Genomic DNA, 18,703 nt, shown 5'->3' with positions numbered 1-18,703 from the left:
ATCTCTTCTGCTTTAGTGTTTAGTGGCTGTCATAGTTACCAACTTTGCAAATTCAAATTTTACACCACAAAGCCATTAAAGATGATAAAGAATCTATGACCTTTGACCGCTGTCTGACTGCAGCTAGCTAAAAGTTAGCTAGTAAACTTTCATCCTTCATCACACTGTTTATGCGCCTCTTTTATAACACTTTAAAGGCCCTCACAGTGCAACAAGTGACAGCAGTATAACCTTAAAGTAACCCAGACTTCCCAGCAGACACAATATAGTGAAGAGGAAAAAGCAGAAGCTACTATTCTCAGTAAGAGCTGTACCATGACCGAGGTTGTCAGCCAGTTCAGTGCCTGCAGTTCACAACTGTGAGGGGTAAAATCAGGTCTTACAGTGACATCCAAAGGAGGCCACAGTAAACAGCAAGGAGCCTATGCTTAATCAAATAAATGTTGAATCAAATCTGTCTGCCAGTCAATTCATAAATTAAGGCCAGCTACTTGCTGCAGTAAGTAAACCTGTGTTGTCTAATTTGGGGCCTCTGTTACCTGCAGTTAAAATGTGCTCTGTAAAACTTGTTTGCAGTGTTGCAAATACAATTTTTAGTAATTACATTTCATGGTATTTTATATTCATTTCAGAGAGAAATATATTACTTCTTACTTCACAACATTTTTTTAACGCTGTAGATTTTGTAGAAGATTTGAAATTCAAATAAATAATCACATTGTAAAATATGTTGCATTGGATGTTCTTTGTGTTTTGTGCTGTTTTGTATGTGTTTTCTTATTGAATTTTGCCATGCATTTTCTTGTAGAATTTTTCTGTGTTTTGTATGTAGGCCTACTTTCTTGAATATTTTAAGGTCAGTGTAAGAGAGGAGACAACAAACTAGCTTAGGACATACATACTGTGGTATGTGGCCTTGGTCCCTAACTTAAATTACAAAAACAATGAATAAACTATGGTACAGTAAATAATTAATATTAGCTACATCTCAACCAGCTACAACCTTAGATCTCTGTATTAATTTGAATGCATCATAACAATAATCCAATATTATAATATATAGTAGTATAACTTCTCACATTCTCCTGCATGGAAACTTTAATTTAAATACTTAAACAGCAACATGGTGTATTTTCTTTTGTACTTTTACTAAAATCTTGCAAGCCTTCTACTTAAAATGTGGAGTTTTTACATTGCTACTTCCACCTCTGGCAGTCACTGTATGATGGTGCTCTGTCCTTGAAGCAATTCCTCGGACGTCAGACAGGCGGAGCTCTCGGTCCATCTCCTCCCGCAGCAGCAGCACTGCATCGTTATTTCTAAGTTTTTTTCCCTGGTGGGATACAGACCGCTATTCTCAGACCTCCAGTGCCAGTGTCGAACAAGTGTGGCCTTATAAAAAGGACTGTGAAAGCAGCGGTACACGATTAATGAAGAGGGACTGAATGGACTTCAGGCACATTTGGATGTAGATTTCTGGCTGGAGAACCAGTTACAGTAAGTAAAACTACGAGCAACTTTTTTTTGGCTTGTTTTCTACAGATAACAGGTTGCTTCGGGGAGAAACGCGTTATCAGAGCGTAAAAAACTGAAATATGGTTACAGGTTGTTATACTCATTTTTTTTCTATTGGGTTTTGCATCTTTCCTCTCAGCATCCGCTCTGAATATTCCTGAGTTCATCCGTGCTCTGCGATGTCGAAGGATCCAATGTGGATTTTAAAAAATAGGTTTCTGGTCAGCTGTTGCACCGACATCAGCTTTTTTTCTCGTTTTACACTAGAGTTTAAGAGCTGATCCCGGTGGTCTTCATCAGTACAGTTTAACTCATTTATTAGTGAGTAATACGAGATTTTATGTTGTCATTTTTGATTACAACCTTTAAGTGATTTAGACAATTTGAGATTGTAAAAGTGCCTACAATGGGTTTATGCGTTTTCTTGCATCCCCTCCTATTCCACAACCCATTTAATGTATGAGGGGTTGTAATAAGATGCCTCTTCTGCCCCCAGTTATATATAATTTGTTTTTTAAAGACATGTGGTAACCTTTTCAGATCTAATTCGGGTTTTTTGGACATGAAAACATTTTGGGAGGCTTTACTTTTGACTGAACAACCCATTTAGTTCTTGACACAGTGATTATAAAATCTGTTTCATCAACTTTTTTTTCATTTTAGCGAATAAATATTCATACATAGTGACATATCAGATCTTTAATACAATAAAGAAAATAAGTAAGATGTTCATGACACTGTTTCATTCTGTTTAAATGTTCATTATTCCGGGTGCATACAAGATGCTGGGTGAGACTGGTGTGAGAAGCAAACCAAGTTGCCGATTTAAAAACTGGCAACTGTGTTATGTGTCCTTGCCAGTCAGAGTGAATAGAGATAGGGGTGATAACAGAATCTTTTCTGTCTGAAAACTATACAAGGCACTCATCTGCTTTGCTTTTCTTGAAGTGCAGCAGAGATGAATGTGGGGTTCTCATAGAATATTTCGGAGGTCAGCCTCTATTTGTCAACGCTCCACTTCTGAGCATAATTAAAAGCCTAATCCGAGCTTTGGAGCTGCTACCTGCTGGAGTAGCACATGTAAATGTCTGTGGGACTTGCCTCTGGGCTTCAGTGGCAGCTCAGCATGAAGCTGAAGGAGGTGGAATAATTTGGTGCTGGGAAATTTCACCCCCTTTTGACAACAGCTGTGGTTTTAGGCTCATTGGAGTAGCCGAAAGCTTGGATACGCCATGGCAGAAGTGGGATTTCATGTGATACTGACCACTTTCCTGGCTGGCATCTTCCTGATAGCCGTGGTGGTATTGCTTTGCTATTTTACCTGCAGACTGACTGGTTCACTGCCTGTGGGTGGACCAGGCAGATTTTGAGGCCACTATGGCCTGCCGCGGTCTGAGGAACGGTAAAAGCAACTGGCTTCTGGCACATCACCTTGTACTAATTCTGCACTTTGTTATTGAATTCATTGACTTATGTCTGGTTGGAGCAGATAATGTGTCCTGAGTGGTTCAGACTTGCCTGTTTTTTATTAAACCAGATGGAGCTTGGCACAGTAACCGGTCTGAACAAGCTTTTGAAGTTGTTGACGAGTCAGAATGGAAAAGTGAAGCTCAAAGGTATGCTGTATGTGCACTGAATGACAACAGGCTTGAATGGAAACAAGTACATTTTATTGATTGCTTTAACTACGTCAAAGTGTATTCATGCTGCAGTTTGGAGGGTATGATATAATGCATGTTTGCACGCAACCCTGTCCATAGAATCTGAAGCCTCAGAGTCAGAATTGCACAGGTGAAAGATTTTTGTGATAAAAGTGCTAATATCTTGAGTTTCCCTCTCAGGGGTGGACGTGTCCAGTCAATCATTTGGTGTTAATCGGCTTTGTTATGGCCCTTAAACCTCTCAGTGCTATGGAGCGCAATCCCATTAAAATGACCTTGACTGTAAGCACAGGGAAGAAAGGAGGAGGGCATGGATAATTGCAGATGAAAGCCTTACTGACCAGGACCCATAAGGGCCCCTGTTGTGACTGCTTACATTCACAGCAAGGCCTTGAGCTTAACTTTACCAAGCCTTCCTTTTGTTTTTGGTGTGAAGCTTGAAAGTGGGCTCGAACAATCTGTTTTCAACAAGTGAGACAATACCAGGAAATATCTTTTTATCTACACTGGTTTGTGATGATTTGAAAACACAGACACACAGTTTCCTTTTGCCTGTTTCTTTATTTAGAAAGCCTATGTGAGAGAAGGGAACTTCTGTCTGCAGTTGCTGTTAAGATTGCACTCAGCAAAGAACTAATACTCCGGTGGGGTTGTCTGTTCAGTAATACAAGCCTGTGGTTGCACTAGTCACTTTCAGATTAGATATTTACAGTGCCACAGCATGAGCAAGAAGTGTGTTATCTGGCTGAAATAAGTGTCCTAAGTTAAATCATCACAGAGTAAATAAATATTAAACCAGTTTGTCAGAGTCGGCTTGTGACATGATGACACAGACTTAATTATAAGTGTGTTGTCCCTTTTTCTCTCGTAGCTGTGAGGCGACTGCAGACAGGCTTCCTCAGCTTCTCAAAGTGGCATGTTATGGCTGTCTAGAGTAACGCGTCAGCCACACAGAGACGACAACATGAAGGTGACAACCCTGCTCATCATTTGCTCCTGTCTGATCTTGGGGAGTCTTGGGAAGCCACAATTCCCAGGTAAGTTACTGTGTTGTTAGTCAGTCGCCACCGCACAAACAGCAACAACTGCCCATACGTCTGTAACACGACAGGAGATGTCCAGCAAACACTGCAGGTTTTCAAGGTGGTAGGAGAATGTTTGAAAGTCTTGAAGGAAGTTTATTTATTCAAAAGGATTTCCTGTGTGTTAACTGGACATTTTGCCAGCATTCAATTTGTTGGTACCACAGAGAAATAACAGGAATACGTTTTCTAAAACATGATCATCCTGTAAAAGCCTCTGTATAACAAAAGGTAAGGCTTATCCGGTGTGTGGATTCTTAATGTGAAATGTTAATGTACGTCTCTTTTTTTTGACAATTTGACTCAAACATGGTTATCTTAATTATTTATTAATCTACTGACTGACAGTGAAAAAAGTTTTCCCAGAACATAAGATGACATCTTCAAATGTCTTGTTTTGACTGAATTCGAGCCCAAAACACAAAGATATTCAATAAACTATCGTAGGAGACTGATGAAACCTTCAAATATTTACATTTAAGAAGCTGAAATCAATTTTATTCAATTTAAAAAATGATTTAAACCGTTAATTGATTATCAAAATCGTTGCTATTTCATTTACATCTAGTCAATTAATCGACTTGTTGTTTCAGTTCAGTTGTAGTTCATGTTGTGGCTACAGGGGTAAACAGAGCACAGATAGTATGACATAACTAGTCAAGTTTGATTGAATAATCTGTCAATACACTAATCTGTTAACACAGTTTGTCAAAGTGGTTTTACATTCTGAAGAATCTGATCCACTTTCAATGCACTCAACATTCTTACGGACAGACGTGTGTCTGTTGAATCCTGTGAATATCCAAAGCTAACCACACTCATTGCTGTTTATTGTGATGCACAGAGAGAGAGAAGGATCCTAAATTTTGGAATGCGTGGGCCCAGCGGACGCTGAAGAACGCTCTGACACTGGAAAAACTCAATAAAAACACAGCAAAGAATATCATCCTCTTCCTTGGAGATGGTGAGACACAACATCATTATTTTTCTATACCCCCCCCCCCCCCGACCCTGTGTAAAACCACTTAAAAGTGGAAGGTAGCCTTGCTGCAGAGGGATTTTCAGTAATCTCATTGCTAAACACCCAAATTGTCAGTGCAGAGCCTTGACCATTTTGCCCTTGTCATTTTATTCTGACAATCCTGCCGAGTTTACACTTTTAATTACGTTGAAATGACGTTATAGAGGATCCAGTAATCCAGTGGAACATGAATGAGATTTTTCAAATGTTTTCTAATGAATAGCATCAAACAAAACAACTGTGCTGCCACCACATCACTGGGCTTGTGTCTGTGCTGGGACGCTCATTGGTCACACAATAACTTTTATCCTCCATCGGGCCTCTGCCCCTCTCTCTGTTTGGACTATAGGCACAGCACGACATTCTTGCGCGCTGCAGCATACGTGGTCATGTTAGTGTAGTCAGACAATAACAGGCAGCATCTTACAAGCTGGTGAGACACAACAGGGAATGATTGTCTAATCTTTGCCTACTTTGTACAGGGAAAAGCACTAGATCTTGTCTTAAAAAGTAATGAGAGTCGGCTGTACGATAAAATGTTTCTTTTTTGTACCTCTAAGCCTGAAGTCATGTGAAAGAAGCAGCAATTCATGCAATGTTTTATTGAAATTGTTTTTTTTTTCTGCATGCAAGACATAGAATTTACATAAGATGAAAATAAACAGTTGACTTGGAGTATATAAAACTGTTTCTCATACTCTCTGGTGATTATTATTATATGTAATTTTATCCATTCAATGTAGAAAACCAAACACCAGAGGCATTCACCCATGTATGGCAGGATAAAGATTTATAAAGATATCCTCACTTCCTGTGATTATGTTCAGTTTCAGGTATTAATTCTAGACAACTAAACAACAAAGAATCACTGAAAGTTAAATTCATCCAGCAAGTTACAGATTAACTACACAGGGTCCTTTCTTCCCATAACCTCAAAAGTTATTTTTTTTAATCCTTGTTTTCTCTATCTTTTTTTCCTGGGTGTTTGTTTTGGAAGTAATTTGTATCTAAGAAAATGTTTTACCTAACAGCAGTAACCTTGTTCTAAAATGCCAAAGAAAGCAACAATCCTTCATTTGTGGCAAACTGAGCTCAGTGGTGAATAAAGCATGCTAATGTTGATCATGTACAGGCTCTGGGGGTCTTTATCACCCTGAGGGCACACGAATGCAAGCCTAACAGTCGACCTGCTTTTGATGTTTAGGGATGGGCGTTCCCACGGTGACGGCCGCTCGAATACTGAAGGGTCAGCTGATGGGACAGAGTGGAGAGGAGATGCAGCTGGAGATGGAAAAATTCCCTTTTGTATCATTGGCCAAGGTCTGACTCGGTTATTATATCATACATATAGGACAATGTATTGATCTTGCTGAGGCCATTAATGGCTTCCTGACAAAGGCCTGTGACCGTAAACAAGGTCATACAGTGTGTCATGTCATAATGGCTGTGAATTATGTTACAGATTTGATAAAAAAAAAAAAAAAAAACAGGTCAGATATTGACAGCAATAACAGCTTCATATGTATCAGTTAAAGGATAAGTGTTGCCACACATTGCACTGGTGACATGTTCCTTCATTAGACCGGCACTCTGTAGCGTAGGTGGCATCCAAGGCAAGAACTAAAATTAAAAACATATTTCCTCATGACTGTTGATATTATATATTTGAATAGCTTGCATTCATTTACTCAAGTACACAGTAATGCCTCTTTGATCACTATTCCCCACAGGCCAAGGTGATGTCTAAAAATTGCTTGTCTTGTCTGATTATTAGTCCAGAATACATAGAGATTGAATTCACAACCTTCAAGTTACTTAAAACTAACTGTTTTTCATGTTTGCTCAAAAAAGACTTATAATAACAAGAACAACAATTAATTATTGATTGTCTGCCAAATGTCTAGCTGTAAATACCCAGCGCCAAATGCGTTTTCATCAGTGGTTGTTATTGTTGGAGTAGCACCTGTCGAACAGTCCCATTTGGTATTTGAAATTTGATGACATGTCAATGGCCTGTGTCTCTGCAGACATACAACACTAACGCACAGGTGCCAGACAGTGCTGGCACAGCCACAGCTTACCTCTGCGGGGTCAAGGCCAACGAAGGCACCGTGGGCGTGAGCGCAGCTGCTGTCCGATCCCAGTGTAACACTACAGAGGGCAATGAGGTCACCTCCATCCTCAGATGGGCCAAGGATGCAGGTAGGCTGACACTGAATTAACATAATATAAACACAGCCCATCTCCATGGATGTCGCCTTGTCTACAGTGATGCAGAGTTGTAATTTTTTTTTTTAGTTTGCAATTTATATTTTGCGTTTCATGTCCAAGGAAACTTCATTCTGGCTGTACTTAATGCTGTGTCAACGTGAAGTGGGAACACTCAACAGGGCGACTTGATCGCTCAAAGCACTGACTTTGAAGTGCTTTTGAAAGTAATGCTCTTAATACACTTTTTTTCATTCTGCTCATTCCCCTTTTCAGCTGTTCATCCTTTGAACTAAAGTTATCAGTAGAGCGGTTTGTAAGTAGCATTTACCTAACCCAAAGTGTTATTTCTCACGTGTTCTCATTTAAAAATACAAGAGATAGGCTTTTAATGATTTTTTTTTTAATTCCCTGTTTGGCCATCTTTGAACTTTCCTATGGTTTGTGGTTGTTTTTTGTTTTGCTGAACCCAAATGTGCCTGTGTCCTTGCTTCAATTTAAATAATTAGTTCAATGCTTTATCCACAGAGCCGGAACACCACAAAGAGCCACATCTCATACAAAAGGTTTTGATCAAAAGGCTGGACGATGACCCTAGTATCACAATAAATCATGTGATTTTCTTTAGAATTTTACTCTAACTTTTCAAGGACATATCACAGTGTTATGTAATGTGTTTGAAGACATGTTGTGTGAGTCAACATTTTGAAAAAAATGATAAGAGGCTCCACAGAAAAGGAGACACGAGATGTGAAAGGAATCAGTATCCTGGATTTTCAGATGGCTGTGGTGGGGATAAGACAAGGGTGGGTGATGGTCAGGTTGTGTGTGTGTGTGTGTGTGTGTGTGTGTGTGTGTGTTTGTGTGAGAGCATGTGTGTGGGGTCAGGGGTCACAGATAATAAGAAATCCAATCATTCCTGGGGGAACAGGGCAGGGAGTGGCTGACCTCCCACACAAAGCAAATAGAAACGTGTTTTTCATCAGGTCATATTACGAGCATGTCCTCTGCTGGCTTTACCAGTGTTATCTTTAACACCAGGAAGGTTTTTATGCCAGAAAACTGGTGGACATGACACTGCGGACTTTCTTCGATGTTTTTTTTCACATTTTCACATGATTTGTGGTGTTATTGAGTTGTTGATTGCTGTAATCATCATGTCCATACTGGCTGTCATGTGATTCCTTTCTAGGAATTTTCCTGGGAATTTTGTGCTAAAAATGTTGCAGGTTTTCTGAAGTCGGAACCGCTGCTTTAATCAGAAATGACTCTGCGGTTGTTATAAGAGCTGAATATGTGTGTCAATTCCAGGCAAGTCGGTGGGAATAGTGACTACGACTCGTGTCAATCATGCAACTCCCAGCGCTGCTTACGCCCACAGTGTGGACAGAGACTGGTACTCGGACAACGAGATGCCGGCTGAAGCCCTGCAAGCCGGCTGCAAGGATATCGCCAGACAGCTCTTCGAAAACATTCCCGACATCGATGTGAGTGGAAAGTATTGATTGTGATTAGAGTCGAGACCATTAATCGATGAATCAATTCGACAGAAAAATAATCAGCAACTATTTTGATCATTGATAAATAATTACTGCCATTTTTTAAGCAAAAAAATTCTAAATGTTTCCTTGTTCTTGTTGGGTTTTTACCCGTTTTAGTGGCCTGACTTTGATGATGACTATGTTGGTCTGTTATTAAGTCCAACATTTTGGTTCAGACTGAAATATCTCAATAAGTATTGGATGGACGGCCGTGAAGCTTCCTACAGGCATTCATGATCCAAACAGAATGAAACCCAATGACTCTGGTGATGTCTTGACTTTTCTCTAGCGCCATGAGGATCACGCTTGTAGTTTATAGTGAAATGTCTGAAAAACTATTGGATGGATTGCCATGAAATTTGGTACAGACATTTGTGGTCCCCTCAGCATGAACTGTAGTAACTTGGTGATCCTCTGAATTTCCTCCAGAGCCACCACCAGGTTATAATTTTAATTTGTTCAGTACTTCGGTTTAAGATCAAATTCCTGCAAAACTAATGACACTCCCATCAGCCCTAGATGTAATTAGCTAATGTTAGCATACTAACAAGCCAAACCAAGTTGATTAACACAGTGAAAAATGTACTTGCTAAACATGTTGGCATTTAGCTCAAAGCAACACTGTACCTAAATACAGTCTCACAGAGCCGCTAGCATGGCTGTAGTTAGGTAGCTTAGTCTTGTTAAACAAGAAATTTGATGATATTGCTTTTGCCATGAGGAAACTGTGATGGGCATTTTTCTTTCTTCACTTTTTTGGCATTTTAAGGACCAAACAATTACTGAATCAATCAAGAAAACAACTGGCAGGTTAATCGATTACTAAAATAATAATTTGCAACCGTAATTCTCATAAATAGTTTAACAGTAGATCATTGAGGCACAAGCACTTTGAAACATCTAATTGTCACCTGCTTTTGTACTGACACTGAACTAACCAGATTGTGTATCTATTATATTTACAACCTAACTGCAATGTTATGTTCCATGTTATTCTTCCCTCCTTTACTACAGTGGTTGAGACTGTAATTTTGTTTTCTACTCTGCGGCTTTTCAGGTGATCATGGGCGGAGGCAGGAAGTACATGTTCCCCAAAAACACCTCAGATGTCGAGTACCCCGGCGTGGCAAAGCACAGCGGCACACGGAAAGACGGGAGGAACCTGGTGGAGGAGTGGACTGACAGAATGAAGGATAAAGTAAATTCCTCCTCCTCTTTCATCTCTTTTGCTCTTCCCTTCTTTCTGCTCCTTCTCTTATCTTTTCAATTACATTTGCATATTTAGGAGTTCAAAGTAACTGCAGTGTTACCAGTCACACTGTGCTGTACATTTGTGTCTTTTTTTTTTAACTGTGCAGAAAGGCCATTATGTATGGAACAAGAAGCAGCTCTTATCACTGAACCCTAACAACGTGGATTACTTATTGGGTGAGTTTCCCGTCTCAGTGTCTCATTGAAGTGTAAATGAAGCCATATGTATATACATTTGCCCGGGGCTTATATTCTGTGTTTAATATCTTATTTCTCCATGAACTGTGTCTTGCCCTTGCCGTGCCCTGTTATTCCAGGTCTCTTTGAGCCTGGGGATCTGACATATGACTTGGAGAGGAACATTGAGACTGACCCTTCACTGACGGAGATGGTGGATGTGGCCATCAAGATCCTGAGGAAAAACACCCGTGGATTTTACCTGCTTGTAGAAGGTGAATTTGAATCTCTTTCATGGTGAAACACGACAGTCGTCTTTTGTTTTGGATTTATTGATTTCACAAAGGTCCGTCAGACTTGTCTACTGACCTGGTTCAGCACACTTCACACTCCTTCCCTGATCTCTCTCTAAGAACCATGTGGCTTCTCCATGTCTTTGCGGTCTTGTAGTCAGCAGTCAGAAGTATTTGTGTAAAAAATGAGAAAAGAGAGCTTGAAAGCAATGGCTTACGTTCACACCTTGACACACCTGGCTACTTGCAGCATAATGTAGATTGTCTGTTATCAGTATTGTCAGACGCATTGGAAAGGGGGGGGCTTGATGTGTAGTGAGGGCGTAGTTTTTGTAGAACTGCGGAAGCAGTGTGAATTTTCTGAGTAAATATCCGATTTTTAAACTAAGTTGAACAGAGCCTTTTCCGGTCAGGGCCAGCTGGGGTTGACAGGATTCAGGAGGTTAAATAACACATTGTGTTGTGTGTAATGATTTGGATGGGTGGCATTCTGAAAACGCATACATACCTGAGCAATCCTGTAAACCGGGCATGCACGAGCCGGTGTAAACAGGAAACAGATTGTCTACTCTGCTGTTCTTCGTTCGTAGTTTTTTTTGTTTTTGCAATTAATCAACTGCAAAGACAGCTGCAGTGTTAAAATGCAGAATTTAACTCCTCAACAGTTGCTAGCAAAAACAACAGGGTCAGTAATGCTTGTAATTCGTTATCCATGTTGCTTTCACTCCCTTTAGTCGAGGCAGATAAGACCCAATCAGGGAGCGACCGTGGGTGTCAACGTCATCGTTTCCAAAGGTCTTTCGCCCGTCCAGATGACAACGCAACCCTGGAGTTTTCAAACTAAAACAGGGGCAGCAGCGTTTCCCAAAGTCTCCGTTTCCTGTGCTTAAAGACGCCGAAGTAGTGTGGACGGGAGGTGAAAATGTAGCAAAAGAGAAGTGCTTTAAAAAACGAAAACATAGAAGTGTGGATGTAGCATGAGATGAAAAGATCAAGAGCTTTTACACGTTTGTGTGTCAAGTATGGTGCCAGATTTGGGGCATACAAACAGGTGAGAAAATAAAATAAAAACCAACATGAAGTGTCTTAATGAAGTGTTGGGTCATCACATGTTGTCAGGACAGCTTCAGTGCTCCTTGGCATTGATTCAACAAGTCTCTGAATGCCACTGGAGGGATGAACATTTTTCTTCCAAAAGATATTCCCTCATTCTGTGTTTTTAACGATGGTGGTGGAGAGCGCTGTCCAACACGTCAGTCCAAAATCTCCCTCAGCTGTTCAACTGGGTTGAGATCCGAGGATTGTGAAGGCCATAAAATATGATTCACATCATGTTCACACTCATTAAACCATTCAGTGACCCCCTCATGCCCTGTGGATGGGGGCATTGTCATCCTGTATCTCTACTCGTTTTTCAGGTTTTTCCTTTAGTCTGTATTGAGCCTAGTTTAGCATTAAGACTAGATGACTGTTACTCATGTTAATGCTTTAGAGGCACAAGTATGTGTTTCTACAAGCTTTCCCTCTGTTTCTCTTCTGTAAGAAACAAAGGGAAGACCGGAGGTACAGGGAAAATGTTATGACAGTACTGTGTGGGTGTAGCTTATCAACTAACTGCACAACCAGGTTTGCCTACTGTTATTCTCATACACAGGTCTGATAGGACATCCACAAACTGAATTTATCAATGACATCTCCTGACTGACAATAAAGAGGAAAACATGACTGTGGTTTGCTAACAGTACTGGGGAGCATGAAAATTTAGAGACAAAGAAAAGGTGTTTTAAGAGACCACAACAACAGGACCAGCCCTGTAAGTTCAAATGTCTGTGAGTGACTGACTTGAGCTGAAGTTTCCCCATTGGCCGTTGCTCTTTCAAAATGAATTGGTGCAAACAGTTTCTATTAGGGGGGCAATTACAGCCTGCAGTGTTGCCAATTTAGCATGTTTGTGGTTAGATTTAGAGACTTTTTGGCTGGACAACAACAGCGCAGTGGGGCCTTTATGTACCTCAACCTCTGAAGGTAACAGGCCTTTATTTCTAACTACCTCTGTTTGATATGTATAATTGGTCATAATGCTATTTTATTAGGAAGCCACATTTTGATTTGCTCCTGTTAAAGTTGTTAAATTACGCATTAATACAAACTGAACACTTCATGTAACCATTTCGGATTAAAAGCCCTCTGTCGTTTCAGTGGACAGAAACCTTTTAAATCTTAACAGGGTATTTATTGCTGTGCAGCGGTAAGCGTATCGTCTCATTTCTGGTTGCTGGTATTTCTGTTATTTACATTCTATTCACATATACTAGTTTCTTTAGCTTGGCAGTTAGCGATGGCTTACTCTCTCCCTCCCACTGTCCTGCTCTCTCTTGCTGGATGTGTCTTTGGTTTACTTATTCCTCTGCTTCCTTTAACAATAAGGGTACATGTGATTAAAGTAGTAAATTTGCAGTATTGGAGGTAAGGCTCAGTGAACTGGAAGAACTTCCCTGCAGCTACTGAGTAGCTGGGAATCCAGGGCAGCTGGCTGAGTGCCCGACTGCTTGTAAGAGGCACGGCCCTAAGCCCATGGTTCACACCCATACACGGCCAAATTCTGTTTTCACTTTAAACAGAGTCTTAATTTACCCAAAGTATCGTACATGAAAAAATAATCTTACCAGAGATAGTCAAGAGGCAGACATCTTTGTGAACATATACCCCTTTAAAACACGCAATGTAGCTTTTATATCATTGAATGGAGTTTGTGTGAAGCAGATAAACTCTGAAGGTTATTACGATCGTTCCAGGAGTGACAGTTTGTAGGGTTGCCTACGGTTAGCAAGATTGTCCTGCAGCCAGAGACGCTGGTTTTTTTAATATTGGCTGCCAGACTGATATGTTTGTGTTCACAGGGGGAAAAAAAATCCTTCCAGATTCTATAAAAATTATAGAACAATTCTTTTGCATACCACTGTGAATCATTAGAAAACATTTTAATGATTCACTTAGTCGCACTTGGTTTCAATAAAACATACGTTTTTTGTAGTTGGTTTAAAAGAAACCATTTTCTAAGTATTTTACTTTGCTGCCAAGATCCAACCACTTTATTGTCCCTCTGAGGAAAACAATTGTGCAACATTTAATAAAATACAATGAGAAGATAACATTCTGTAACATTTACATGGAATAGATAAAGAACATTAACATCCAAGACAAAGCAGCCATTGAGGCAGATGAGAAGTGGACAACAATGTAGATACAGAGAAATGTAATAGTTTGTGGTATAAAAGGATTTTTTAATATCTTTTGCTGTGTATTCTAGGCAGCCTATGTCGGAGAAAACAAAACACAAACCATTCCAGCGATGTTTTGTATTGATCTGGTTTTATCATCATTGCCAGCAAAATATGTTGAAGTCAGTGTCAGCAGAAAATGTCAGTACGATATTAGATACGAGAACAGGAGTTTTGGTGTACTTGTGTGTACTTGTGTGTGTACTTCGCAAACACCTGCAAGTACGACAGCAATTGTTCAGCCAGAATAAGCAAGAATAAAGAGGTCAGTGTGTCTCGGGACTGAGTGCTTGTTGGATCGTTTGACCACGTCGCAATCCCCTGCCCCCACACCTTTTTGTCGGGGGAATATTGGGGGCGGCATCTGACTGATTTTTGTAACTTTGCGAAAAGGTCAGTCTGCTTCACACAGCGATTTGCCGGGTTTGTGCAGGTGAGAATGTGAGCAGGGTTTGAATTCATTTTTCATTATGCACACCACTACTTTGCATCGCTCGGCTCGTTTGAATGATTATTACGCCATGCCTATCTTGGTCCAACGGCTTCAGACATGGTCAAACAACATGTCATACAAACTAGTTCGTTAAAGCGTAAGCTGGCCTTTGTGAGGGAATTTTCTCTTGTCCACCTGATGAGTTACTGACTCAGGTGAGAGGTCAGTATGAGGCCCTAGGTCACTGTGCCAGGTATTACTTGAGACACTCAGGCGGCTGATACTGCTGGTGCCAGGGCTGATAACAACAGACCTTGGATGGGCAGTAACAAGTGGCTGAGTGTTCTAAGAATAAGCACTTGTACATATATAGTTATGTTTCCTTGTTTATGGTTAATGAACTAATAGTATAGTAACACATCCCTCTCCAAGCCCTTCTCCATCTTATGGGGTTATTTGACCAATTATGGAGTGTAAGCTATCTATAGTTATCTCTCTAAATGTAAAAAACCTATCCCCAGAGGTTCCTGCTTCAGATTTGAGGTGACATCTTGCACAGAGAACTGTAGTGATGATTCCTCCTTTCTCCTTGGCCAAGCTTCAATAAACATCCTCTGCATCAGTCGTCCTGCACTCCAGCGCTCTTTCTTCACCGTCTACAATGAGAATTTCCCTAACAGCCGTCCTCTTTCAGGGGGACGTATCGACCACGGACACCACGAGGGCAAGGCCAAGCAAGCTCTGCATGAAGCAGTGGAAATGGACAGGGCCATCGGCCGCGCAGATCTCATGACAAGCGTCCACAATACGCTGACCATAGTTACTGCTGACCATTCTCACATGTTCAACTTCGGAGGCTACACAGCCAGAGGAAACACAATATTTGGTAAGCAGTACTATTACTAGTACTACAGCAGTACTATTTATTTTTGTTGTGCCATGTGATTAGTTGTAATAGATGATTATAACCTAGTAAAAATCCATAATATTCTTAATATTCTCCATCCACAGGTCTGGCCCCCATGTTGAGTGATGTCGATCAGAAGCCCTTCACCTCCATTTTATATGGGAACGGACCAGGATACAAAATGATCAACGGTGCAAGGGAGAATGTGTCCACTATTGACTACCGTAAGTAATATCATGTAGCCACCAGATTGGTGTGTTTTATTAGGAACAGTAATATATTTAAAAGAAAAATCCAAACTAAACTTCTTTAACGTTGTAAAAAAAAAAAGAAAAGGCGCATACAACAACATTGATGTTGATGGTGTGTTTTATTATTCCCCCAAAATAAACTTACAAAAGTAGGAATTATCATATCAAAGCAATTGTAATCATTCAAGGAAAAATCTTTCGCAGAAAAGGAGACAATATAAATTTCTCCACCTGCGGTATTAGCAACAGACAGTAATACAGTTTTAGTAAAGAGCATGACTCAGTAATGGGGTGTTGCTCTGTGCTGATATGTAAAATAGACTTTCTGGGAATAACTATGGGAAGACTAACAGCAAATTGCAGTAAGATATCACAAAATGACTTATTACAAAGGGTGTGAAGTTACAAGTGGTTATTAAATTATTTCTGACTAATGCTGCATAAATAAGATTTGTTTACATTTCAGTGTTACTAAATCAAAACATTGTCTAATAAATGTGCTGAATGCATTTCTTTCCTCTTAAAACAAAAGTGTAATATATCCTTTCCTGTCTTTGTTGGCACATTGCTGTAAATATTGGACTGTTACTGCTGTTGACAGGCATACTCTATGAGCATTTGTCCTTGTCCACATCCAAAAGATAATCTAAATAACAGCTCCCTGGTATTACTAGAGGTCCAAACCAATCAATTTAGGGTAGGTTTTTTTCTCGTCATGCGTCATTATTGCCTATGGAATGATAATATTTCTGCATTTTCTCTGTGTTGCTTACTTTCAGAGGAAAACAACTACCAGGCCCAGGCAGCTGTGCCTCTGAACATGGAGACTCATGGAGGAGAGGATGTTGCTGTGTTTGCTAAAGGTCCTCTGGCTCACCTGCTTCATGGGGTCCATGAGCAGAACTACATCCCCCACGTAATGGCTTATGCGGCCTGCATCGGCCAGAATAAGGAACACTGTAAGTTAAGCAGCGGGACTGCCGGTTTACGCCCCGTCCTCTCTAGCATCGCAGCCCTTCTCACAGTCACCCGACTTCTCTGCTGACCTATCCCTGACCATTGTAATCCTGTTAATATCCCTGTTTTAGTCAAAAATTTCAAGATCTCAATTTTTTGTTGTTGTTTTTTAAATTTTTTAATTTCACGCTACAGTATTTTGATCATGGGACCACTATTAAGGCACTGTCATGTTATGATAATTAATGGACAAAAGCATAAGGTTGTCAGTTTTAGTCTATTCAGGCAAATATGTAAAACATTACAAAAGTAATCATTCACCCCTGATGCACTGAAGTGTAAAATGGTGTTGCAGAGATCTCAGTTGTGATTTGTCTATTTAATAGTTTTTATTAAGGATTTTAGGACCTGTTAAACCTATTTGTTAAATGTAAACCCTTTAGGTTTGAATTGATAGATTGGCATTTCAAACATTTGAATATGTTTCATATTTTAAATGTGCCGTTAACAGAATCTACCTCATAAGCTTTCAAAAGATCTCTCATGTAATTATGGTGTCTTTACAACACATTTCAAAGGACAAATTTCACGCCAAAATCAGAGGCAATTGAATGTATAACAAACAAAAGAGAAGATACAGTGGATTTCTTGTCATACACCTTGTGCATACTTAAAGCTCTGAAAAAGCCCACCTGCCAATGTTGTGTCCAATAACAGAAGTTGTAAAATCTCTTAACCAATAAAGAAAATGTGTTTGTTTTCTGATAATCTTAATATCAGTTTTGTTGCAACATTAATACTTTAAACTTCTCGTAAATGCTGTTTTTTATCAGATGCCTTTTGATTTCCAAAAAACATAATTTCTCCTGAATTTTCTTTATTATAAAAAAAAACTGCTATTCCGGTTAATATATCTGTAGTGCAAGACTTTTTGACATGAGACCAATTAAAAGCTGAAAGCTGAAAGATGCCATTTTCATCAAGTGCAGATGTACCGTACAGACATTTCAACACGACAAAATCACGGTAATGTTTTGTTGTTTTTTTTCGTCCAAAAAGTGACACAAATTTGCAATTTGTCACAATGGCACAGAAAAATCTAATGTGTCAGTGAACATCCTTTTTTGTAGCATGTCACATATGTCATATGTTGTACTTTTCCATCTGCTCTGCTGCGGCTTGTGTGGAATGTGAATGGGCTGAAGCCGCTCATTCCTTGGCATCACTTGCTCACTGGGAAAACAGAGGAATCATGAGGCATGAAAGGGGGGGGGGGTTTAGTTTAAATGTGTATGAAATGAAGTCTTCATGCTGTCACCAGTATATTCTCACTATCAGCTCACATAATGGCTAAAGGCCTTGGGGGCCATGCTTCATGCTTTTATGTAAACTTGCTTCACTGATTATGATTTTCCTTCTATGCCTCTTGGCAGCTGCAAATCGTTGTCCTGTAATCCTGTTTTATCTCTCGTATTCTAAATTTAGAGATAGATGATGATGGGTATCAGATGGTATAGCATGAATATTCAAGTGGGCTTTCAACCCCCAACTTTATCTTGCTCTCAAATATATTTGAGCTTGACTCACAGTGTCTCCTAGATTTCCAGAAGAATGAAACCTTTTATTTTCTTATATGATGAAACAGGTGATGAAACCAGGAAAAGGCCCCAGTGTACGTATGGTACTTTTATGTGGTTGCGTTGCCAAAGCTTTGTTATTAAATCCATCAATGACAAGGCAAGCAGTTAAGGCGAAGAACAATTGCTGGTGAAGTCCTTTTACCCTCATGTGTCAGCTCGAAGTGAGTCAGGTCTATAGAAATGCTTGAGGTGGCCTCTCCAGACGTACAATTTTCTCATGCAAGCCATAGTCTCTGGGAAGTTCATCACAAAGCCACATATAGGGCTGCATACCAGAAACACTGTAATCTTCTGTCTCAAGCCTCTGCTTATACATGGGAACTTGGTTTTTTAAATACACAATAGAGCCAGAATCTACACAGAGTTCACCAGTACTGTACAGTAGTAAAATTGCCTGTTCACCCTTTAAAGGACCAGAGATTTTGCAAATTTTAGCCCATTTACTACAATTTGTGTCTACTTAACATCAAAAGTCAAAATCTTTC

At 39.9% G+C, this 18,703-nt stretch overlaps 1 protein-coding gene across 2 annotated transcripts; it reads left to right on the top strand.

Annotated features, from left to right (window-relative positions):
* The first annotated feature begins 1,337 nt into the window (after positions 1-1,337).
* On the top strand, positions 1,338-17,352 carry alpl (alkaline phosphatase, biomineralization associated). 2 transcript variants are annotated; one of them, XM_056405575.1, is made up of 13 exons: positions 2,758-2,917; positions 3,053-3,131; positions 4,048-4,213; positions 5,103-5,222; positions 6,484-6,599; positions 7,307-7,481; positions 8,799-8,974; positions 10,086-10,226; positions 10,387-10,456; positions 10,597-10,731; positions 15,158-15,349; positions 15,475-15,594; positions 16,401-17,352. In XM_056405575.1, the coding sequence occupies exons 3-13, from the start codon at positions 4,093-4,095 to the stop codon at positions 16,664-16,666; spliced, it is 1,632 nt and encodes a 543-aa protein (XP_056261550.1). In that variant the 5' UTR covers positions 2,758-2,917; positions 3,053-3,131; positions 4,048-4,092; the 3' UTR covers positions 16,667-17,352. The 2 variants fall into 2 exon arrangements, with proteins under 2 accessions (XP_056261542.1, XP_056261550.1); XM_056405567.1 differs by lacking the exons at positions 2,758-2,917; positions 3,053-3,131 and adding an exon at positions 1,338-1,497.
* The last annotated feature ends 1,351 nt before the right edge of the window (positions 17,353-18,703 follow it).

Source organism: Seriola aureovittata, chromosome 2 (genome assembly GCF_021018895.1).
Source record: "Seriola aureovittata isolate HTS-2021-v1 ecotype China chromosome 2, ASM2101889v1, whole genome shotgun sequence".
Taxonomy (NCBI): domain Eukaryota; kingdom Metazoa; phylum Chordata; class Actinopteri; order Carangiformes; family Carangidae; genus Seriola; species Seriola aureovittata.
Note: the sequence above shows the minus strand (reverse complement) of the source record. Positions and strands in the feature narration are given on the sequence as shown.